At 45.7% G+C, this 24801-nt stretch overlaps 1 protein-coding gene across 1 annotated transcript in view; it reads left to right on the top strand.

Moving 5' to 3' along the window:
• Positions 1-10716: 10716 nt before the first annotated feature.
• LOC132822856 (mucin-2-like) overlaps positions 10717-24801 on the top strand; it is a 44276-nt gene continuing 30191 nt past the window's right edge. Inside the window, 1 exon segment of the mRNA XM_060836229.1 lies at positions 10717-10848. Within this exon segment, the coding sequence (XP_060692212.1) occupies positions 10717-10848 (132 nt within the window).

The raw sequence follows: 24801 nt of genomic DNA, 5'->3' as shown, positions 1-24801 counted from the left end.
GGTGTGGGCCCAGTCTGTGAGCTGGGTACAGGGCCCAGTCTGTGAGCTGGGTGCTGGGTCCAGTCTGTGAGCTGGGTGTGGGCCCAGTCTGTGAGCTGGGTACAGGGCCCAGTCTGTGAGCTGGGTGTGGGCCCAGTCTGTGAGCTGGGTGTTGGGTCTAGACTGTGAGCTGGGTGTGGGCCCAGTCTGTGAGCTGGGTACAGGGCCCAGTCTGTGAGCTGGGTGTTGGGTCTAGACTGTGAGCTGGGTGTTGGGTCTAGACTGTGAGGTGGGTGCTGGGCCCAGTCTGTGAGCTGGGTGCTGGGTCCAGTCTGTGAGCTGGGTGCGGGGCCCAGTCTGTGAGCTGGGTGTGGGCCCAGTCTGTGAGCTGGGTACAGGGCCCAGTCTGTGAGCTGGGTGTTGGGTCTAGACTGTGAGCTGGGTGTGGGCCCAGTCTGTGAGCTGGGTGTGGGCCCAGTCTGTGAGCTGGGTGTGGGCCCAGTCTGTGAGCTGGGTGTTGGGTCTAGACTGTGAGCTGGGTGTGGGCCCAGTCTGTGAGCTGGGTGTTGGGTCTAGACTGTGAGCTGGGTGTGGGCCCAGTCTGTGAGCTGGGTGTTGGGTCTAGACTGTGAGCTGGGTGTGGGCCCAGTCTGTGAGCTCGGTGCTGGGCCCAGTCTGTGAGCCGTAGCCTGGCCCAGTCTGTGAGCTGGGTGCTAGGCCAGTCTATGAGCTGGGTACATTGGCCCAGTCTGTGAGCTGGGCAAAGTCTGTGAGCTGCAGCCTGGTCCAGTCTGTGAGCTGGATGCTGGCACAGTCCGTGAGCTGAGTGCTGAATCCAGACTGTGAGCTGGGTGTCTGGGTCCAGTCTGTGAGCTGGGTGCTAGGCCCAGTCTGTGAGCTGGGTGCAGGGCCCAGTCTGTGAGCTGGGTGTTGGGCCCAGACTATGAGCTGAGTGCTGGGCCCAGAGTGTGAGCTGGGTACAGGCCCAGTCTGTGAGCTGGGTAAAAACAATGACTGCAGATGCTGGAAACCAGATTCTGGATCAGTGGCGCTGGAAAAGAACAGCAGTTCAGGCAGCATCCAAGGAGCAGCGAAATCGAGATTTCGGGCAAAAGCCCTTCATCAGGAATGAAAGCAGAGAGCCTGAAGCGTGGAGACAGATTGTGAGCTGGGTGTGGTCTCACTCTGTGAGCTGGGTACTGGGCTCAGTCTATGAGCTGGGTACCTGGCTCAGTCCGTGAGCTGGGTAAAGTCTGTGAGCTGCTGCCTGGTCCAGACAGTGAGCTGGGTGCTAGGCCCAGTCTGTTAGCTGGGTGCTGGGCGCAGTCTGTGAGCTGGGTACTTGGAAGAGAAAGTGAGGACTGCAGATGCTGAAGATCAGAGCTGAAAATGTGTTGCTGGAAAAGCGCAGCAGGTCAGGCAGCATCCAAAGAGCACACACACAGACACACACACGTACACACACACGTACAGATATGTACACACACTGGCACTACACACACACACGTATACACAGACACACGCGCACAAACACACACACACACACATACATGTACACACACACGTACACACACAGACACACAGACACCGACACACACACATACACATACACATACACTCACACACGTGCACACACGTACACACACACACACATACACACTGACACACACACATACACACACACACGCAAAGATACACACACGCACATGCACACACAGACACACAGACACACTTAGACACACACACGCACGTATACACACACATACACACACAAACACGTACACACACAAATACACGCACATGTACACACACGTACACACACATGCGTACCCACACACATACACACAGACACATACACACACATGTACGCACACACACACGTACACACACACGTACACGCACATACATACACACACATGCACACACACGAACACACACATGTACACAGATACACACACAGACACATACACATACAGATACACATACACGCACACGCAGACACACACACAGACACGCACACACGTATACACACATATACACACACATGTACGCACACACACACGTACACACACACGTAACCCACACATGTACACACAGACACATACATACACAAACATACACACATACATTAGTACACACACGTACAAATACACACACACATGCACACATACATACGTACACACACACATGTACACACACACATACGTACACACATACATACGCAGACATACATACACACAGATGTTCACACAGACGTACACACACACACACACGTACACACACGTACACACATACGCACACAGACACACAAGTACCTGTACACACACACATACACATACATACCCACAGACACGCACACAGACACACACCCACAGACACACACACAGACACACACACACAGAAACACATGCACACATACATATACGCACACACGTACACATACACACACACATACACACATACTCACATACACACACATTCATGTACACGCACCACATACACACACACGTCCACACACACACACACACACCTACTTTGAGGACAGCGTGAGGTGGCGCAGAGAGTCCGGGTGTTTATGTAGGATCTCTCAGGCAGAGCCCTTTTCACCACTGGCTGAGGCATGTCTTGGTGCTTGTTGGAAAGTTCTGGCAATGAGGCATTCTGTCAAATGACGTTGACAGTCTGCTCAGGGAACCGCTCGATAAGATCCACCCTCTCCTTTTCCCACAGGGTCTGGAGGATGCGATGTGCTGACCACTTCCCTGATGGACTCGTGCTCAAAGATGCTTTTCTTTAAACATTTCTCCATGAAGGACAGGTGATACAGAATGGTCCAGACTGCTCACTGGATTCTGGCACAAATCCCATCACAGTCCGTGTTGTTCAACCCCCATAAGAACCCATCAGAATACAGTGCATCTGTGTTTGATAATGAGGTAAATGTTCTTTACTCAGACAGTGGTAAGGGTGTGGAATGCCCTGCCTGCTAATGTAGTCAACTCAGCCACATTAGGGAGATTTAAACAATCCTTGGATAAGCACATGGATGATTTTGGAAAAGTGTAGGGGGACGGGCTGAGAATAGTTCACAGGTCGGCACAACATCGAGGGCCGAAGGGCCTGTTCGGTGCTGTATTGTTCAATGTTCTATGTTCTAAATCCAGATGGAAATATAAGCTGTGCGGAGGATATGAAGAGAATGGTTAGGAATATAGAACTGGGATCACAGCTCTCCAATCAATCACATGTATTAGATTGAAATTGTAGACATCCCCCCTTGAGGTTTATTAGTACAATTATGTAAGATACAAAGATGGAATCTATGATGCTTCTGTTCTGGCAGATTGGGAATGATTGATTTACAGAATACTCTCACATCTCTGGGGAGGAAAGCTGCCTGCTGTGATGGAAAAACATACTCAGTCTTTGGATGACAAGGTATAGAGCTGCATGTTTTCCATCATTCCCAGGGCTGCCTCATTACTCTGCTCTCTGTCACTTATCATATCTTAGATTTTACAGTGTGCTTTACTCTGGGATGAGTCCAAAGGTACAAGATATTTAATGGAACACAGAATTGATGCACTCAAGCCGAAGCTGATGAAATCCGATGTGGTTCGTTAGACAGAGATGGAAAATAAATCTCCTCATGTGATTGAATCCAGTCCAGGAGGTCCTATGGGTGCAGCACTGATTTGTAGGATCCATATCTTGTCTTTGCTGTGATCTCTGCTGCAGTCAGAAACCCGTCCTGATACCCTGTACAAAGCAGAGAGTCGGGATTTACAACAAGACATGACTGGAGAAAAATGAGATAGTGATAGTGAGATCAAATGGTCAGCCATGCATTATCAATTCATGACCAACTTGCCAGTCGGTCAAAATTCAAATAATCTCTCATGAAGCAGCCAACCCAGCCCCTTTCTTTGTACGTTAACAAGATGCCTCTCATTCCATACTGGTTTGAAGTAGAGATTCTGTAATTGCCCCAAGCTCATGACCCCTCTTCATTGATGTTAATGCCCCCCCCCCCCCCACCATGACTGCTGGTTTCAGTCTCCTTAGAAACAGGGACTTGACTGCACACAACACGGGAACTGTGGCCTCTGTAAACTGATAAAAGCAATCCACAAACACAGAGCAAAAACACGCAGGAGTTTTATTTCAGTGAAGAATGTAGGAAGTTAAAAAAACCTTCTCCCTTTTGAGGTGAGCTGACAGTGATTTTGAAGACATCTCAGCCAATAAAATTCTCCAAGGAGCTCATTGCTTTGTAGAGTGTGGGATAAAATGTTAATGAACATGTCATTGATGATTGAGGATTTATTTCCAGCCTTGTGACTCCACTCGAAGCTGCCACTTTGTCACCCAGACTCTCAGCTGAAAGTGACAGTGCGATTTATAATACATAAATGCAGTAGTCTACACACTCATTAAATGTGTAGAAAATTAATTAAATCCCAGGGTCTATACAGATAAAGAAACTTCAGGTGTGCCTGAAAGGAGCAGGACATAAGTCCAGATGTAATGGCTTATTCTTGGATGTGTTATTGCAACTGTTTCAATTCTGGATGAAGAATCTAAAGAATACGATTTATAATCCTGTGAGTGTAAGCTGCATGTCAATCTGTGAGGGGCTGGGATTCTCCAGAGGAAAAACTGGATGTCAACTGAGCAAGTTGCTGTGTGTGATCCTAACTCCATGAACAGTGCTAATTGCTGGGACACCACCCACCTCCAAGTTATGCAATGGCTATAGTGAGCACTCCCTGGAGACATTTCAGCTGTATTTAACGAGGAAAGGAAACTGGATGTGTTCAGGATGGAGCTGGGCAGCATCTGGGTTCGCAGTCAGAATGAGTAGAGACAGCCTTTCCCTCCATCAATCAAAGGAACAGCCTTGGATCAGCTGGGATCCTCCTGAATGGTGGAGCAGGCTCAAGGGACCGAATGGCCTCTTCTTATTCCTATTCCTTATGGTCTTGTATTCCTTTGACCAAGGAGCTGTGGCTGGAGGTATAGCATTATACTGTTTTGAAATAGTAATTTGCGCACGGTACTCACTTTAAGCTGCCTCATAGATCATGGTTAGATTGAGCCGTAAAAAGCAAGTGAGACACTGGACTTAATTGTTCAGAAAAACAGCGAACATTGTTGTATGAAGGTTTTGTCCGAAGCTGCAAACAAGTTACAAAAACCCGACAGGAGCTACCTGAGCAGCTGAAGAGTTAGAACCCAGGTGTTAAATCACAATGTAATTTGCTGGAGAAACTCAGCAGGTCTGGCAATATCTATGCAGAGAAAACAGAGTTAACGATTCCAGTTTTTCAGAACCTTAAGGCCTGAGCTCTCCTCTTATCATCTGCAGGAGGAAGACCAAAGGGAGTTGCAGTCTGTTAACCAACAGATTTCATTATGGCCCTTCTTTCTTGGCTGTTAAACCCTGAGGTGGAACTCAAACACATGAGTAGACAATACTGCCCTTTGAGCTTCCAAATAAATGAACAAATCAACGGCACACCCATGGGCTCATCATCTCTGAGCTCATAGCAGAAGCGGTAATGCAAAGGTTAGAACAAACAGATTACCGCAAATTCAACCCAAACTCTGGGTCAGATATGTGGATGACACCTTTGTAACCATTAAAAACACAGAAATAGAGAACACACACCGGGTCATCAACGCCACACTCACAGGAATCTGATTCATGAGAAAGGAAGAAAAGGACAACCAACTCCCATTCCTAGATGTGATGGTACAGAGAACACCGAACGGAGAATTCCCCACAAGGGTATACAGGAAAGCCACACACACAGACCAAGTCCTGAACTATGAAAGCAACCACCCCAACACACACAAAAGAAGTTGCATCAAGGCACTGTTCAAAAGGGCCACAACACACTGCAGCACACCGGAACTGCAAAGAGAGGAAGAAGACCATTTTTACAATGTATTCGCCAAAAACAGATACCTGCGCAATTTCATCAACAGATGCCTAAGGGAAAGACAACGGAACGAGGACATGCCGCAACCCAAAGGACTAGCCACACTACCATACATCAGGAGCATTTCCGAACTGACAGCCAGACTATTGTGACCACTAGGACTCATAACAGCACACAAACCAACAGCCACTCTCAGACAACTCACCAGGATGAAGGACCCGATACCCAGCATGAGCAAAACCAATGTAATGTACAAAATCCCATGCAAGGACTGCACCAAACACTACATAGGACAAACAGGAAGACAGCTAACAACGCACATCCATGAACACCAACTAGCCACGAAACGACACGACCAGCTATCCTTAGTAGTCACACACGCAGATGATAAGCAACATGAGTTCGACTGGGACAACACTACTATTATAGGACAAGCCAAACAGAGAACAGCCAGGGAATTCCTAGAGGCATGGCACTCATCCACAGATTCAATCAACAAACACATCGACCTGGACCCAATATACCGGCCACTGCAGCGGACAGCAATGATAACCGGAAGCGGCAGAGACAAACCACTACAAATGCCGAAGGAAACATCACAGAAGCGCTTCACAGAAGGCTCCCAAGCACTGAGGATGTCACCTAGACAGGGGATGAAACGTCTGCAACACAAATTCTTTCTGTATTTCTGTGCAGGTGAGTGAGATCTCCTGAGTATGTCACCAGTGGCACCTGAGAAAGTATTAGCTGGTTGTAGATTCAAGTCTTAATTCCGAAACCTGAATCCACAATCTAAGTTGACATTCCCGGTGCAGCATTAAATGAGTGCTGTATGACCAGAGGTGTCATCCTCCAGGTCAATGAACAAGCTAAGTACTTGTTGCCCTTTCAGGTGCATGTTTTGATCCCTTTGTGTTACTTTGAGAAAGACTCGGGGAGGGTAGGTGTTCTCAAATACTCATATCTCAATTACCATTGCTGAAGCAGATAACCTTGTCAATGATGTCTTTCTTTTCTGTGGGAACTTCCTGTGTGTAAATTGGCTGTGCATTTCCTCCATCATAACAATGATGAGATGTTAAATAAAAGATGCATCAACTATAGGCCACTTTGGGAAGTCCTGAGCTGGTGAAAGGCTATATATTAATTTTAGATTTTCTTTGAAGAATATTGAGGGAAAGTAGAAGACAGGTTGAGATCAAACACTGACTTACCAGTTTCCCTGGTCTGTCTATCACTGAGCTGCTCCAAAAAGTAGAATTGAAGGGTTATTCCTTATGGATGTATGAAACTGCAAGCTAATTTCATCTTCATTTATCACCCATGACAAAGAGAGAAAGCTTATATATCTACATATCCATCATCTGTTTCATCAAGTTATAATATTGACATGTGTGCATTGTACTTTCAAAACGGTTTGAATATTTCATATTACAGGCATCTTGTTACAGTTTTGCCGAAGGGGCTCCACAGGGAATGCTTTATTTGAGAAATGTAACTGGTAGACATTGCAAAAACTCTGACACCATAGCAAAGACTTGCATTCATATGGCACCTTTAAAACTTCAAAATGTCTGAAAATGTTCCACAGGAACTTTGTCAATCAAAATGTAACACTGACTAATGTGAGGGGCATGTGCCCTGATGGAGGGTCATTGACCTGAAGAATTTTCACGGCTCCTGAGTGAGATGGGCATTTTTAAAGTTTATTTGGCAATGATACGATAGAGAGTGAGGGATTAGGAAAGGTCTGCTCCTGGTTCTCCAGCCATTGTGCTGCGAGGCAGGATTACATAAGAACAGCAGAAATACGAGCATAGAACATAGAACATTACAGAGCAATACAGGCCCTTCTGCCCTCAATGTTGTGATGACCTTGAAACCGAACTGCAGCCCATCTATAAGGTGACCATATAGAGGTTTATAAAATCATGAACAACAGGGACAGAATAAATCAACAAGGTCTTTTCCTGCGGTGGGTGAGTCCAGAACTAGAGGGCATAGGTTTAGAGTGAGAGAGGAAAGATATAAAAGGGATCAAAGGGACAACTTTATCATGCGGAGGATGTTACATGTGTGGAATGAGCTGCCAGAGGAAGCGGTGGAGTTCGGTATAATTATGTCATTTAAAAGGCATCTAGATAGATATATGAATAGAAGGGTTTGGAGGGATATGGGCCAGGTGCTGGCAAATGGGACTAGATTAATTTAGGATATCTAGTTGGCATAAACAAGTTAGACCGAAGGGTCTGTTTCCGTGTTGTACATCTCTATGATGCTATATTACATCCTAATATTGGCTAATTCCACATTGACCCTGGCACCCCATCAGCAGACGGTCTGAGGAAATACAAAGCCCAGAGATGTTACCAGGGAAATGGTCTGACAATTGAAAATGGTGGGGTCAGGTGTGGTTCTGATATCAAGGACTAAGAAATAAAAGATGTGCATTTATATAGCACGACTCACCCTCTCAGGATGTCCCGGACTGTTGTCTCGGAGACCATGAGACTTAAGAGCAGAAGTAGGCCGATTAGCTCCTCAGACCATCCAGGGTTGGCTCTGCCATTCAATGAGGTCATGGCTGACCTGGTCATCCTCAACTCCAGTTTCCTGCCTCTTCCCCCTAACCCTCCATCCCCTTCCTGATTAAAGATCTGTCTCTTGCAGCCTCGAATATACTTAAGAACCCAACTTTGACAGACATCTGTAGCAAAAATATGGTCAGTACTGTTCTTTGAAGTTTATTCACTGTTAGACCATGAGACCATAAGCAATAGGAACAGGGTAACCCATTCAGCTCCTTGCTCATGGCTGATCCGACATTTCTCACATTCACTTTCCTGCCCATTCCCCTGGAATCCCCAACTGAACAAGAATCTGTCTCCTCGGATGCTCCCTGAACTGCTGTTCTCTTCCAGCACCACCAATCCAGAAGAATCTATCTCAGCCTTAAATACTGTCTACACAAGCACTCTGACCCACGACTCTCTGTGGCAAGGAGTTCCAAAGACTCTCAACCCTCTGAGAGAAGGAAGGCCCCTCATCTGACTCTTAAATTGATGCCCCTTTATTCAGAGACTCTGCCCTCTGGTTCTAGAGGTGAAACAACCTCTCAGCAGTTACCCTGTCAAAGCCCTTCAGAATCCTACATAAGATTACCTCCCATTCTGCTAAACTCCAGTGAGTAGAGTCCCGACACATTTAACTTTTGCACATCAGACAAACTTTCCAAACCAGGGATTATCTTAATGAACTTTGTCTGGGTTGCCTCCATGAAATAATATCTTTTTCTTAAATAATTGGACTAAAACTGCTCACAAACTCCAGATGTGGTCTCACCAGCCCCTTGTACAGTTGCAGTAAGACTTCTTTACTCTTATACTCCAACCCCCTTGAAATAAGGGCCAGCATTCCATGACCCTTCCTGATTCCCTGCTGCCCCTTTGTGCTGGCTTTTTGTGTTTCATGCACCAGTTCCTCCCAAGTCCCAGTGTTGCAGTTTTCTTCAGTCTTTAATATTTACATAATATTCTGTTATTTTGTTTTCTCTTCCAAAATGAACAACTTCACATTTTCTCACATTATGTTCCATTTGTCAATTATTTTCCTACTTCCTTAACTTACGACTATGTCTCAATAAACTGTTTTTATTCTGTTCACAACTTGCCCTTTCGCCTAGTTTTGTGTTGTCTGCAAACATGATTATAATACATTCTTTCCTTCCTCCCAGTCATTAATATATATTGTAAAGAGTTGTGGTCTCCGCACACTGGTCACAGATACCCCTCCCATTTATCTCTCAGCCCCCTCTGGTCCACAAACCTCATTCCTGATGAAGGGCTTATGCCCAAAACGTCAATTGTCCTGCTCCTCAGATGCTGCCCGACCTGCTGTGCTTTTCCAGTGCTACACTCCCAACTCTGCATCTGCAGTCCTCACTGTCTCCTAGTTGATTATAACCTCACAGTGAAGCTTCTTCCAAGGATGCCCACCTTGAAGAAGTTCTCCTCCTCTCTCTACAAGGATCTCAGGGAGTCTCTCTCTCTCACTGCACCCCGCACCCCCCCCACCTCAAGTTGTCTCCTCTGCCCTGAAGCTCTTCAGCCATGTCCTGAACCAGACTCGCTACCACAGCCACACCTTCTTCCTCAGTACCTGCCTACGGAACCGATTGATCCCACATGGAATCTAGACAACATTCAGACCAACCAACTTGGGCCTGAACAGGGTAACCAGTATGTACTACAAATCCAAAACCTTCAGAAATGGTTCTCCTTCCAGATCCTCCACTCCACCCTCGCAGCTTTGCACAGCCACCTAATCTCCCTGCAGTCAGCCCTACCTCAGCTGAGGGCCTCACTCTCCCAGACCTGCAAAGGACCTCTGCTGTTTTACATCCTCAGGAGAATTCACATGCTCAACAAAAGCTTTTTCTTCACCATATCGGACATAAAAGAATGAAAGTTAAACAACCGTTCATGTACCTACCTCAATACTCAGGTATCCTGGACCATTCCAGAACCTTCTCCTGGCCTCTGCCATTAGCCACCCCAGCCACCACCACCGCGGTGAATGATGACATAATTTCCCCTCCCGCCTCCCCACAGACCGCTGCCACTGCTGACCATGCCACCTCTGTGATCGCCAGGAAGACACCCACCTCTGCCACCGCCACAAGATCTATCACCACTGGCACCAATGCAATACCTACCCTACATGTCACTCCTGCACCCCCGCAGTTGCCGCCATTTCTGAGACTTCTGTCCCCTGAAATATCACTCACCTGGACATGGATAGCACCATCGCTGATGTCACTTCCACCACCAGTGACCTCACTCACCAGAACTCAGCCACTGACGTCTTGCATTACATCACCTCTGCCCCCTCTGGCACTGCCATAGGCCCCACTACTGCCCCCATGGTGAGCATCACTTCCATTGGGGATGTCACTCCTGCCCCCATAACCACACCCACCCAAGGAGCAGTCTCCGTCCCAACACCCAGCTCCAGCCTCACCCTAGGTCCAAGCTCCCAGCCCTGCTGAGTTTTTACAATACCCTCAGACCTCCCCCTCACTGAGGATGATAGTGCTCAGCAAAGGCTTCACCTTCATCTCTCTACGTTCCTGAATTAAAGAGTTCAACACACATTGAACTCAGTGCCCACGCACTGAGGATCCCTTCCCTCACCTCCAACACACCCCCTCCACCTGGACAGCCCATGCTGGCCTGTTACCCACCCTTGACCTCGTCATTTCAAACTGCCGCAGTGACATAGACTGCCTCAACCTGCCCATCTGCCTCTCCTACTCCAATCTCTCACCCTCACAATGTGCAGCCCCCCCCCCCACTCCCTCTGCTCCATCCCCAACATCACCATCAAACCCGCAGACAAGGGGGGCACTGTGGTAATTTGGCGAATTGGTCCTCACCCTCAATAACTTCTCCTTCCGAGTACAATGCATATACTGGTTCCCCTCTATCATTTCAGGTTCAAACTTCCTGGTATACTCCAATAAATTAGTCTGATTTGATTTCCCTTCCATGAAGCTGTGATGATTCTGTTTGATTAGATGATGATTTTCCAAATGTTCCATTATTACTTCCTTAATAATTCATCCTAATACTTTTCCAACAATAGATATTAGGCTAACTGACCCATAGTTACGTGTTTTTTCAATGGGCTCTGACATTGCAATCATCTGGTTCTTCCTCAGAATCCAATAATTCCCAGAAAATTACAACCAAGGCATCCACTATCTCTGTAGCTCCCTCGTTTAGGATCCTAGGATAGAGGCCATTACCTTTAGCTCCATTAGTTTGTCTAATACTACTTGACCACTGATGGTAATGGTACTTATTTCCTCCCTTGTATTCTTCCATATTAATGAGATGTTAGGAATATCTTGAGTCATAAAGTCTGATGCAAAATATCTGTTTTAACTCCTCTGCCATTTCCTTGTTCCCCATAACTGTCTCCCCAGATTCATTTTCTAAGGGGCCTGTTGTAATGTGGGAATTATGGCAGCTAATTTGCACACAGTGACGTGATAATAATTAGATCATCAGTGTTTGCTGACATTGGTTATGGGATAAATGATATGCAGGGCACGATTTGAAGTCTTCTGTTCTTATTTGAATAATGGATGTGAACCAGAAAGGATAGGTAGTGACTCAGTGACTCACCTGGGCCCAAATCCATTGGTATCTCTGATTGAAGAATTATACGCAGGGTCATGTAGACATTTATGATTAGAAAGATGGTCCTGCTGTCACACTACCAGACATCTAGAATTTGAGGTTCGATAACACTTATCAATTACAGAGGATGCGTATATTTTCAAGGCTCTTATTATCTTGATACTTCAGTTGGGGCCCACTGGCATTTAGAGTCATAGGGATGTACAGCACGGAAACAGACCCTTCGGTCCAACCTGTCCATGCCGACCAGATATCCCAACCCAATCTAGTCCCACCTGCCAGCACCCGGCTCATATCCCTCCAAACCCTTCCTATTCATATACCCATCCAAATGCCTCTTAAATGTTGCAATTGTACCAGCCTCCACCACTTCCTCTGGCAGCTCATTCCATACATGTACCACCCTCTTTTATATCTTTCCCCTCTCACCCTAAACCAATGCCCTCTCGTTCTGGACTCTCCCACTCCAGGGAAAAGACTTTGCCTATTTATCCTATTCATGCCCCTCATAATTTTGTAAACCTCTATAAAGCCATCCCTCAGCCTCTGACCTCCAATGAAAACAGCCCCAGCCTGTTCAGCCTCTCCCTGTAGCTCAAATCCTCCAACCCTGGCATCATCCTTGTAAATCTTTTCTGAACCCTTTCAGGTTCCACAACAGCTTTCCGATAGGAAGGAGACCAGAATTGCACGCAATATTCCAACAATGGCCTAACCAATGTCCTGTACAGCGCAACATGACCTCCCAACTCCTGTACTCAATACTCTGACCAATAAAAGAAAGCATACCAAATGCCTTCTTCACTATCCTATCTACCTGCGACTCCACTTTCAAGGATCTATGAACCTGCACTCCAAGGTCTCTCTGTTCAGCAACACTTCCTAGGACCTTACCATTAGGTGTATAAGTCCTGCTAAGATTTGCTTTCCCAAAATGCAGCACCTCGCATTTATCTGAATTAAACTCCATCTGCCACTTCTCAGCCCATTGGCCCATCTGGTCAAGATCCTGTTGTAATCTGAGGTAACCCTCTTCGCTGTCCACTACACCTCCAATTTTGGTGTCATCTGCAAACTTTCTAACTGTACCTCTTATGCTCACACCCAAATCATTTGTGTAATTGACAAAAAGTAGAGGGCCCAGCACCGATCCTTGTGGCACTCCACTGGTCACAGGCCTCCAGTCTGAAAAACAACCCTCCACCACCATCCTCTGTCTTCTACCTTTGAGCCAGTTCTGTATCCAAATGGCTAGTATTCCCTGTATTCCATGAGATCTAACCTTGCTAATCAGTCTCCCATGGGGAACCTTGTCGAACACCTTACTGAAGTCCATATAGATCACATCTACCGCTCTGCCCTCATCAATCCTCTTTGTTATTTCCTCAAAAAACTCAGTCAAGTTTGTGAGAAATGATTTCCCACGCACAAAACCATGTTGACTATCCCTAATCAGTCCTTGCCTTTACAAATACATGTACATCCTGTCCCTCAGGATTCCTTCCAACAACTTGCCCACCACTGCGTCAGGCTCACTGATCTATCATTCCCTGGCTTGTCCTTACCACCTTTCTTAAACAGTGGCACCATGTTAGCCAACCTGACAATATACTGTAATGGCTAGAAAGAGAAAGAAGGTCAGCACTTTATTGGTCCAGTCCTTTTGGCCTTGGCGTATTGTGTAGCAAAGAGATATAATTTATTCACTCTTTGCCACAGTGTGGGATTCCATAATAATTTCAGATCTGTTCCCCCTTATCCATAAAGAGACTCTATCAAGTTGTGGGCAATATGTGAGATTCTCCCACTCAAGAAAGTGAATTGACTTTTGCTGAACACAATACAAGCCAAAGGGAAGGCAAGTATTTTGAATACAGATCAATAGATTCCCAGGATGCAGCCAGAGTCTCCATTCAGCCCTCTGTGTCTCTGGTCTTTCATTCCACCTACACTTTCCCTATTGGCCTGCAATGCTTTTCATTCATATATTCAGTTAATTATCTTTTGGAAGTTAATATTAAATCTGTTTCCACTGTCCTTTCTGGCAGTGCATTCCAGATCGCCACAACGCATTCCAGATACATTCCTTTCCTCAAGGGGAATTGATTGGCCAGTGGTATTATTGCTGCCCTATTAATCTAGAGACCCAGGTAACCTCTGAGGATCTGAGATGGAATCCTGCTGTGGCAAATGGCAGAATTTGAACACAATTGATAAAAAAAAATTGGAACTGGGAGTCTAATGACGACCATGAATCGATTGTTGGGAATAACCCGTCTTATTCGCTAATGCCCTTTAGGGATGGAATCTGCCACCCTTACCTGGTCAGGCCTCCATGTTTCTCCAGACCCATAGCAATGTGGCTGACTCTTAACTGCCCTCTGGGTAATTAGGGATGGACAATAAACGCTGGCCAGCTCATGATGTTTATGTCCCATAAATAAATTATAAAGAAGTAGCATTTGGTTATCTAAAGCACTGAAGTTATCTAAAATCTGTGATCTCCAATTGCTGACCTTCCTATCACTTCCATGTTATTTATGTAAATAAAACCCATTATCATTGTAATCCCCTCTGTCAAATCTCTGCTAAACTTTCTTGGTTCTAAAGAGAGCTATCCCTGTTTCTAGATTTGTGCCTGGGATAACGAATTCATCCTTCAATAAGAGGCCAATTAAATTGGATCTATGCCTTCTGGTGTTTTGGAGAATGGGAGGTGATCTCGGTGAAACATACAAGATTTTGAAGAGGCTTTGGAGGAGAGTCACTGAAGGCTTCTTACCAGTGGCTAGGGAATTTAGAACAGGCAACACAGTTTCAAGATAAGAAGTAGATTGCTAAGAGTCATTAAGTTCACTGGGGAAGGCAATGACCGAGATGTTTTCTCGCTCGACTTTAAACCAGAAAGCCACCTAACGTTCTGGGGATCTGGGTTCAAAACCTATCATGGCAGATGCTGAAATCTGAATTCAATGGAAAAATATCTGGAATTAAGAATCTATGGATGACCACGAAACCATTGCTGATTATCTCAAATGTCCACCTGGTCCTTCAAGGAAGGAAACCTGCCATCTTCACCTGGTCTGGTCTACATGTGATTCCTGACCCACAGCCATGTCAGTAACTCTTAACTGTCCTCTGAAAGGGCCGAGCAAGCCAATCAATTCAAAGGCAATGAGGGCTAGCAGGAAGCAGAAAATGGGGATAGAAGTGTCCTTCTCAGGTGAAGTCACTTCCTGTTCCTTTTCTCAGGGGTTGGTAGGTGGGGTCTAAATTGATGTGTTTGTTGATAGAGTTCCGGTGGTGTTCCGCAAGGGTCCATAGTGGAACCATAACTTTTCACATTATTCATTAATGATCTAGATAAAGGAACTGAGGGCATTCTGGCTACATTTGCAGATGATACAAGATAGGTGGAGGGACAGGTAGCACTGAGGAGGCAGGGAGGCTGCAGAAGGATTTGGACAGGTTAGGAGAATGGACAAAGAGGTGGCAGATGGAGTACAACGTGGGCAAATGTGAGGTCATACATTTTGGTCGGAAGAGTAGAGACATGGACTATTTTCTAAATGGGGAGAAAATTCAGAAGTGTGAAGTGCAAAGAGACTTTGGGGGGGTTCTAGTCCAGCATTTTCTCAAGGTAAACTTGCAGGTTGAGTCAGTAGTTAGGAAGGCAAATGCAATGAGAGCACTTATTTTGAGAGGAGTTGAATATAAAATCAGGGAAGTAATTCTGAGGCTCTAGAAGGTTCTGGTCAGATCACATGTGGAGTATTGTATGCAGTTTTGGGCCCCATATCTCAGGAAGGACGTACTGGCCCTGGAGTGTGTTCAGAGGATGTTCACGAGAATGGTCCCAGGAATGAAAAGCTCCACATATGAGGAACAGTTGAGGATTTGGATGTAGGTTTGGTCGCTGAGCTGCAAGGTTCATTTCAAGACGTTTCATTATCCTACCAGGCAACATCTTCAGTGGCATTCCAACCGGAACTCTATCAACAAACACATCAATTTAGGCCCCATCTACCAACCCCTGAGAAAAGGTACAGGAAGTGACTTCACCACAGGAAATAGCATCACCACAGGAAATGACATCACCAACCTAAAGAAACCCAAACATCTAAATAGAAAGCAGGAATTTTCAGCATTGCTTCGCCTGAGGCCCACTGAAGATGTTACCTGGTAGAGTAACGAAACATCTGGAAATGTACCTTGCAGCTCAGTGAGCAAACCTACATCCAAAACCTCAACCTGAGTTACAGATCTTCTCAAAACTCACTATAATGTTTGAGGACTCTGGGTTTATACTCAATGGAGATTAGAAGGATGAGGGAGGATCTAATTGAAATTTGCAGAATACTGAATGACTGGACAAGAGTGGATGTTGGAAAGATGTTTCCATTGGTAGGAGAGACTAGGACTAGAGGGCACAGCCTTAGAGTAAAGGGAAAACCTTTTAGAATGGAGATAAGGAGAAACTTCTTCAGAGAGTGGGGAATCGATGGAATTCATTGCCACAGAAGGCTGTGGAGGCCAGGTCATTAAGTACGTTCAAGACTGAGATAGATAGGTTCTTGAGTATTAAGGGGATGAAGGGTTATAGGGAGAAAGCGGGAGAATGGGGTTGAGAAACTTATGATTGAATGACAGAGTAGACTCGATGGGCTGAAAGGCCTAACTTCTGCTCCTGTGTCTCATGTTGTTATGGTCTTATGGATGGGCGATAAATGTGGCCAGTTAATGAATAATAAAAAAATCTACAATGAGGAGAAATTTCCTACTCTGAGGGTTGTGAGTCTTTGGCATTTCCATACACGTAGGAACAGCAGGAGGTCATTCAGCCCATCAGGTCTGCTCCATGGCTGATCTGATTATCCTCACCTCGACTTTCCTGTCTGTTCCCTATAACTCTTCATTCCCTTATTGATTAGAAATCTGTATGTCGCTGCTTTGAATATATTTAATGACCCAGCCATAACAACCCCTGTGGTAAAAGATTCCACAGATTCATTACCTTCTTCCAGGAGAATTTCATGTTGTTCTCAGTCTGCATGCAACTTCTTACTCTGAGAAGCTGGTCATAGAATCTCCCACGTGGGCGAAACATCTTCCACGTCTACACTGTCAAGTCTCCTGAGAATCTTGCAAATTTCAATAAGATCGCCTTCCAGAACACAGAGACCTTGGAGTGCAGGTTCATAGCTCCTTGAAAGTGGAGTCGGAGGTAGATATGATAGTGAAGAAGGCGTTTGGTATGCTTTCCTTTATTGGTCAGAGTACTGAGTGCAGGAGTTGGGACGTTATGTTGCGGCTGTACAGGACATTGGTTAGGCCACTGTTGGAATATTATGTGCAATTCTGGTTTCCTACCTATCAGAAAGATATTGTGAAACTTGACAGGGTTCAAAAAAGATTTACAAGGATGTTGCCAGGGTTGGAGGATCTGAGCTACAGGGAGAGGCTGAACAGGCAGGGGCTGTTTACCCTGAAGCATCGGAGGCTGAGGGGTGACCTTATAGAGGTTTACAAAATCATGAGGAGCATGGATAGGGTAAATAGGCAGAGTCTTTTCCCTGGGGTTGGGGAGTCCAGAACTAAAGGGCATAGGTTTAGGGTGAGAGGGGAAAGATATAAAAGAGACCTAAAGGGCAACTTTTTCACACAGAGGGTGGTACGTGTATGGAATGAGCTGCCAGAGGATGTGGTGGAGGCTGGTACAATTACAACATTTAAGAGGCATTTGGATGGGTATATGAATAGGAAGAGTTTGGAGGGATATGGGACGGGTGCTGGCAGGTGGGACTAGATTGGGTTGGGATATCTGGTCAGCATGGACGGGTTGGACCGAAGGGTCTGTTTCCATGCTGTACATCTCTATGACTCTATGACTAAGCACAGACCCCACCTACTCAAACTTTCTGTATAAGACGGTCCCTCCATACCTGGTATCTGCCAGGAGCAGATTCTCTGGACTGCCTCCAATGCCAGTGTAGGAGAAAGTGAGGACTGCAGATGCTGGAGATCAGAGCTGAAAATGTGTTGCTGGAAAAGCGCAGCAGGTCAGGCAGCATCCAAGGAGCAGGAGAGTCGACGTTTCGGGCAATAGCCCTTCTTCAGGAATATTCTTGACACCTCGACTGCTTTTTGATTCCAGAAAATTTTCACTCAAGGGAATTAAAAGAGGCCAGCGCCAGTGTAGTCTTCCTTAGATAAGGGACCCAAAACTATTTGCAGCATTCCACCTGCAGCCTGATTATGTTTTTAGCAAAACCATACTCCCTTCTTTTTGAACTACCTCAGGACGTTGTGGCTGGTCCATCATCCAGTGGTTTCAAGGCAGAGATAGGTATGTCTTTGGTTTCTCGAGAAATCAAGAGCTAAGAGGAATGGGTGGGAATCAGATAAGAGATTGATCTTGATCAAACTGAATGGTGGAGTAGGTTTCATCGGTCAAATGGTCAACTCCTGCTCCTACTATTTTATATTTTCTTAAGTCTCTTTGGAAATAAAATCTTTCATCATCAGTACCATTCTCGTAAATCCCTTCCTGTAGGCTGAGACATGCTTCTACAGCATTGTTATATATTGGTTCAGCACCATATACCCAATATCAATCTTTATATAATTAATACTCTCCTCACATTAAATAAGCTTGTACCTCACCTACACAATTTTCGCACTGGCCTCTTTTAATTCCCTTGAGTGAAAAGTATCTGGACTCAAAAAACAGTCAAGATGTCAGGAATATTATTGTACCTTCCCAGTTGTTTCATTCTGTTCTCCAGCTTGCAAGCTCCTTTGTCATTGGCATTCTTCCATCTCATAAGATGTGAGTTATGTTGTGGTGGCCAACTCTGAGTTGATGCAGTGCCCACAGCAGAGTCGGTTGCAGAGAAAGACAGTGAGCTGTGAAAGTGCATGATTCACTGGCCTCCTGTCTGCCTTGACCTCTTGTCATAGAAATATTGAAAATAGGAATGGGCGTAGACCATTCAGCCCTTCAAAGACCACCCTACATTCAATATGACCATGTTGATTATCCAACTCTATATCCTTTTCTCACCTTACCCTCCACACCTCTCTGTTCCCTTTGGCCCTAAAAAGACAAGAACATAAGAAAGGAATATAAGAGCTAGGATCAGAAGTAGGCCATTCAGCCCCTCGAGCCTGATCCTCCATTGAATACGACCATGGTTAATCTTACCTCTGACTCAACTCTATTTTCCTGACTGTTCTTCATAATCATCATCCCCCTCACCTCCATTTATGGCCTAAAACAGTCCTTCCAGGTGAAACAGAGAATCACCTGCCTCTCCTCCAACCTAGTTTACTGCATCAGGTGCTCCCAATGTAGTCTTCTCTACATTGGGGAGACCTAACATGAACTTAGGGAATGGTTCACCGAGCATCCCAGCCGGGCCCACAGGAGCCAACCAGATGTCCCAGTCACCACCCATTTTAATTCCCCTTTCCAGTCCCTTTCTGACATGACCATTCTTGGCCTCCTCCATCGCCACTGAAAATCAGACTGCAAATTGGAGGAACAACACCTTATCTTCTGCCTGGACAGCCCACAGCCCAGAGGACTCAACATTGAGTTCTCCAATTCCAAATAACCTCCCTTCCCATCCCTCGACTCCATTCCCAGCCCCCTCCCACTCCCTACCACTACTACCAGCCACCAACCGGATCCATTGCTTCCATTGACCAACCAGGTTGTACCCTCCACCTGTCTTCACCACCCCCTTTATCTGCAGTCCCCCCAACCCCCAACCCCAGTCCTGAAGAAGCGTTACACCCGAAACGTTGACTTCTCCACCCTCTGGTGCTGCCTGGCCTGCTGTGTCCTTCCAGCCTCCTGCTTGTCTACTTCATAATCTTTAAACCTGTTACTGATTAAAAATCCGTCTGTCTCCTCTTAAACTTATTCAGTATTCCAGCATCAACCGCACTCTGGGGGAGCGAATTCCACAGATTCATGGCCCTTTGAGAGAAGTAATTTCTCCCGATCGCTGTTTGAAATTTGCTACTCCTCATCCTAAAACAATCACCTCCAGATGGCCCCGCACAATGTCGCACCCCTTCTCCATGTACTTGGTGAATCCCCTTTCGCATCTTATACAACTCAACCAGATCTCCTCTCAACTCAAACTATTCTGGCAGTACAGACGAGATGGACTGAAGGGCCTTGCCGTACTATATGACTATTATTATAGCTCCTTTTGGAAAGTATTCAATGTTGTGACCTCTGTGCTCAAAAGTGATAAGAATGATAAAAGGTTTGACTCGTGTGAATAACTAATCTGGCCTACATGTGATTCCAGACCCACAGCAATGTGGCTGACTCTCAACTGCCCTCTGGGCAATTAGGGTTGGGAAAAAATGCTGACTTAGCCAGCAGCGCCCGTATTCTGTGCATGAATTTCACAAAAGAGACCGTGACAGGAAGGTCAGTAGTCAGAGGATGTGAGATAATTAATTGGTGACAGAACCAGAGACCACCCGAGAAAAGGAAGGTTTCTGCAAAATATTACAATGTAGGGGAACATGCTGCCAGTGGAAGGAAACGCAACCACAACTTTGAAAAGGGAATGGGATAACCTTTGAAGGAAAAACATTGTCGGCCGATTAAAAAAAAGGATATAGAGGTAAACCAGCAGCGAGTCAAAGGACTGAATACTATAATTATGTTCCATTGAACAGTGTTCAGAACTTTGGTCTTCTGTTTGTCTTCCATTCTCAGTCAACTGAGCTTTTCGATTAGATTAGATTACTTGCAGTGTGGAAACAGGCCCTTCGGCCCAACAAGTCCACACCGACCCGCCGAAGCGCAACCCACCCATACCCCTATATTTACCCCTTTTACCTAACACCAGGGGCAATTTAGCATGGCCAATTCACCTAACTGTGGGAGGAAACCGGAGCACCCGGAGGAAACCCACACAGACCTGGGGCGAATGTGCAAACTCCACACAGTCAGTCGCCTAAGTCAGGAATTGAACCCAGGTCTCTTGCGCTGTGAGGCAGCAGTGCTAACCACTGTGCCACCGTGCCGCCCACAATTTGCAAATGTGAACATAGAATTTTAATGCACAGAGGTTCAATTCCCGACTCAGGCGACTGACTGTGTGGAGTTTGCACGTTCTCCCCGTGTCTGCGTGGGTTTCCTCCGGGTGCTCCGGTTTCCTCCCACAGTCCAAAGATGTGCGGGTCAGGTGAATTGGCCATGCTAAATTGCCCGTAGTGTTAGGTAAGGGGTAAATGTAGGGGTATGGGTGGATTTCGCTTCGGCGGGTCGGTGTGGACTTGTTGGGCCGAAGGGCCTGTTTCCACACTGTAAGTCTAATCTAATCTAAATTTTTGAATTTGCTCACCTCTTACAATGCCCCTTCAAACAGCCAACCTCCAGAGATTATATCTGCCAGTCACTGTCTCCCAATTGTTAATGTCAATGGCACCATCATCACACCCAGATTTCAGGGGATCTTCTGGCAAGGGATGGGGTACTGAGGTGATAGTGACCCAGGGGTACTTGTCTGGCCTATAGTAACTGATGAACGAGGCTGAGGCAGTGCTGATCTCATTGGATTTGTAATGAGTGCAAACCTGACATCCATTCATATTTCATGCGTAGCTCAGCAATCGCAGAACAATGAGCAGTTAAATGAGTCTCTAACACAATATGTGCATTACCCGGCCTCCCTCAGTGCAGGAAACATTTACATGTCAGTTGACATGTGAGTGCTATTGACTGAGCCAAGCTGGCATTTCACTCACAGTGTCCCCGACAGAGTCCACCAATCTCATTGTAATTAGGTATGATTGATGTCTTGATCATAAATAATCCTGTAAGCAGTAAACTGCTGTTTATAATTTCATTATTTGGACTAAAATCATTCTTTGAGGCACAGGGTAGATTTTTTTCCTGGGAAGACTACGTTTTGGCCAGACACAGAAATTAATCATCAAGATTTTACTGCTTTTCTGAAGAATGTGCTTGACAAGATTTTAAGTTGCCTTGTAGGATTCCACACTGCTGAATAAACAACCCTGTACGATACCTGCCAACACAAAATCCTAAAGTAGTCCTGACCATCTGAACAGCAAGTTCAAAAAACTGAGGAATCAAATCATCTGGGGATAACACCATCTGTGGTCATCATTTTAATCACTGTTAGAGATCTGTTAGAGTCAGAGAGTAATACAGCACGGAAACAGGCCCTTCGGCCCAAACTGGTCCATGCTAACCACGGTGCCCAATCAGCTAATTCCAATTGCATGCATTTGGTCCATATCCCTCTCAACCCTTCCCATCCATGTCCCTATCCGAATGTTATTTACATGTTTCTACTGTACCTGCCTCAACCCCTTTCTGTGGCAGCCCATTCCATATGCCCACCACCCTCTGTGTGAAGAAGTTGCCCCTCAGGTCCTTTTTAAATCATTCCTCTCTCACCTTAAACCTGTGCCCTCGAGTTTTTAATTCCCCATCCTTAGGAAAAAGACTATTTATGCTCCTGATGATTTTATACACCTCAATAAAGTCACCTTTCATTCTCCTACATTCCAAGAAATAAAGTCCAATCCTGGCCAACCTCTCCCTATAACTCAGGCCTTCCTGAGGAAAACTCTGAATAGAAGGATCATGTTACCAATTCCATGTTGAGGCTTGTTTCTGTTACAAGAGGAGGTGGGAGGGCAGGGTACATGAAATTAATGGCAGTTATATTTTGGATGAAATATCTTAATTCTAAGGGTCTGTATTCCAACTTGCACCAAATCCCATTCACTTGGTACATTATGCTGGTTGACCTGCAATGGATCCTGGTTCATCACCACCTCATTTTAAAATTCATATTTTTTTTAATGATATGGAGATGCCCGTGTTGGACTGGGGAGGGCAAAGTCAGGAGTCACATGACACCAGGTTTAGTCCAACAGGTTTGTTTGAAATCACAGGCTTTTGGAACGCAGTGCTTAGAAAGCTTGTTAATGAACTGAAACTGTTTGACTATAACCTGGTGTTGTGTGACTTCCAACCTCATACTTTCAAGTCCATCCTTGGCTTTTCCCCTCCTCTCCCTGTAATCTCCTCCAGGCCCACAAATCTCTGGGACAGCTTCAATTCTTCTGTTTTTATTGGATTTCCTCAATTCCCTTCACCCCACTAAGAAGCTAAGAGCACCATGGATTCCAGGGCAATTTGGCAAATTGGATCCCAAATTTACTCAGTGGCAGGAAACCGAGAGGGTGCTGGTTGAAGGGTGACGTGGTGATTGGAAGCCTGTGCCCTGTGGTGTCCTACAAGATTCAGTGCTGGGTCTCTCACTGTTCATTATGTTCTTTAAAGATCTAGACATGAACACAGGAGGTTGAATCAGTAAGTTTGCAGATGACTTGGAAATTGGTGGTAAGGTGAACAGTGAAGAAGAAAGCTCGAGGCTACAGGGTGATATAAAAGAAAAGAAGTCCAGCACAGGAACAGGCCCTTCGGCCGTCCGAGCCTGTGCTGATCATCATGCCTGAACTAAACTAAAAAACAAACCTTCTGCAATTATTCGGTCCATATCCCTCTAATCATGTAACCATCCAGATGCCTCTTAGATGTAGCCAATGTGCCAGCTTCCACCATCTCTTCTGGCAGTGTGTTCCACGCTCCTATCACTCTCTCCGTGAAAACCTTCCCTCGCACATCTCCCTTAAACTTTCTCCCTCTCATCTCGAACCTGTCCTCCTTTGTAATTGAAATTTAAACCCTGGGAAAAAGCCTCTGACCATCTACCCTATCTAGGCCTCTCATAATTATGTCGCCCTCTATCAGGTCTCCTCTCAGCTGCTGTCTTTCCAGTGAAAACAATCCCAGGCGTGTAAACCTTTCCAAGGCAGGCAGGGCAGATAGAGTGAACAATAGCAAATATAATTTAATCTGGAAAAGTGAGAGATGAGGCATTTTGGAAGTCTAGCAAGGAAAGAGAGGACACATTGAATGATAGGACCTAGCAACTACAGAGGATCACAGGGACCTTGGTGTGCATGTCCATGGATTCTTGAAGGTAGTGGGGTAAATAGAAAAGATGGTTAAGGTGGCAAATGGGATACTTGGATAATTGAAGAGGAAGGAGGTTATGATGGAGCTGTAGGTAACATTAGTTGGAATTCCATGTGCAGTTCCGGTCAACAAGTTATTGGAAGGATGTGATGGCATAAGAGAGAGTGTAGAGAAGATTTACCAGAATGTTGACTGGGCTAAATCGATTCAGTGATTAAAAGCACCTGGACAGGCTAGGGTTGCTTTCCTTAGAGCAGGGGAATGTGGTTGCAGTGTATAAAGTTCTAATGTGCATAGATGGGTTGATAAAGAGAAGTTTTGTCCCCTTAGTAGAGGGGTCAATAACCAAACAGGGTGAAAGAGCAGGAGGTTCAGAGAGAACTTGTGGAAACACCTTTTTGCCTTGAGGGTTGTGGGTATCTGGAACTCAGTACCTGAAAGGGTGGGAGAGGTGGGAACCCTCAAGTCATTTAGGAATCACTCAGATGAGCATTTGAAATGACATATCACACAGAGCTAATGGCTAAGTGCTGGAAAATGGGATTAGAGTAGCTAGATGTTTGATGAATGATGTGGACATGATGGGCTGAAGGGCCTCTTTCAGTGCTTTAACCATTTTATGAAT

The sequence above is a fragment of the Hemiscyllium ocellatum genome, chromosome 15 (genome assembly GCF_020745735.1).
Source record: "Hemiscyllium ocellatum isolate sHemOce1 chromosome 15, sHemOce1.pat.X.cur, whole genome shotgun sequence".
Taxonomy (NCBI): domain Eukaryota; kingdom Metazoa; phylum Chordata; class Chondrichthyes; order Orectolobiformes; family Hemiscylliidae; genus Hemiscyllium; species Hemiscyllium ocellatum.
The sequence above is the reverse complement of the archived record's forward strand: the minus strand, read 5'-3'. Positions and strand labels throughout refer to the sequence as shown.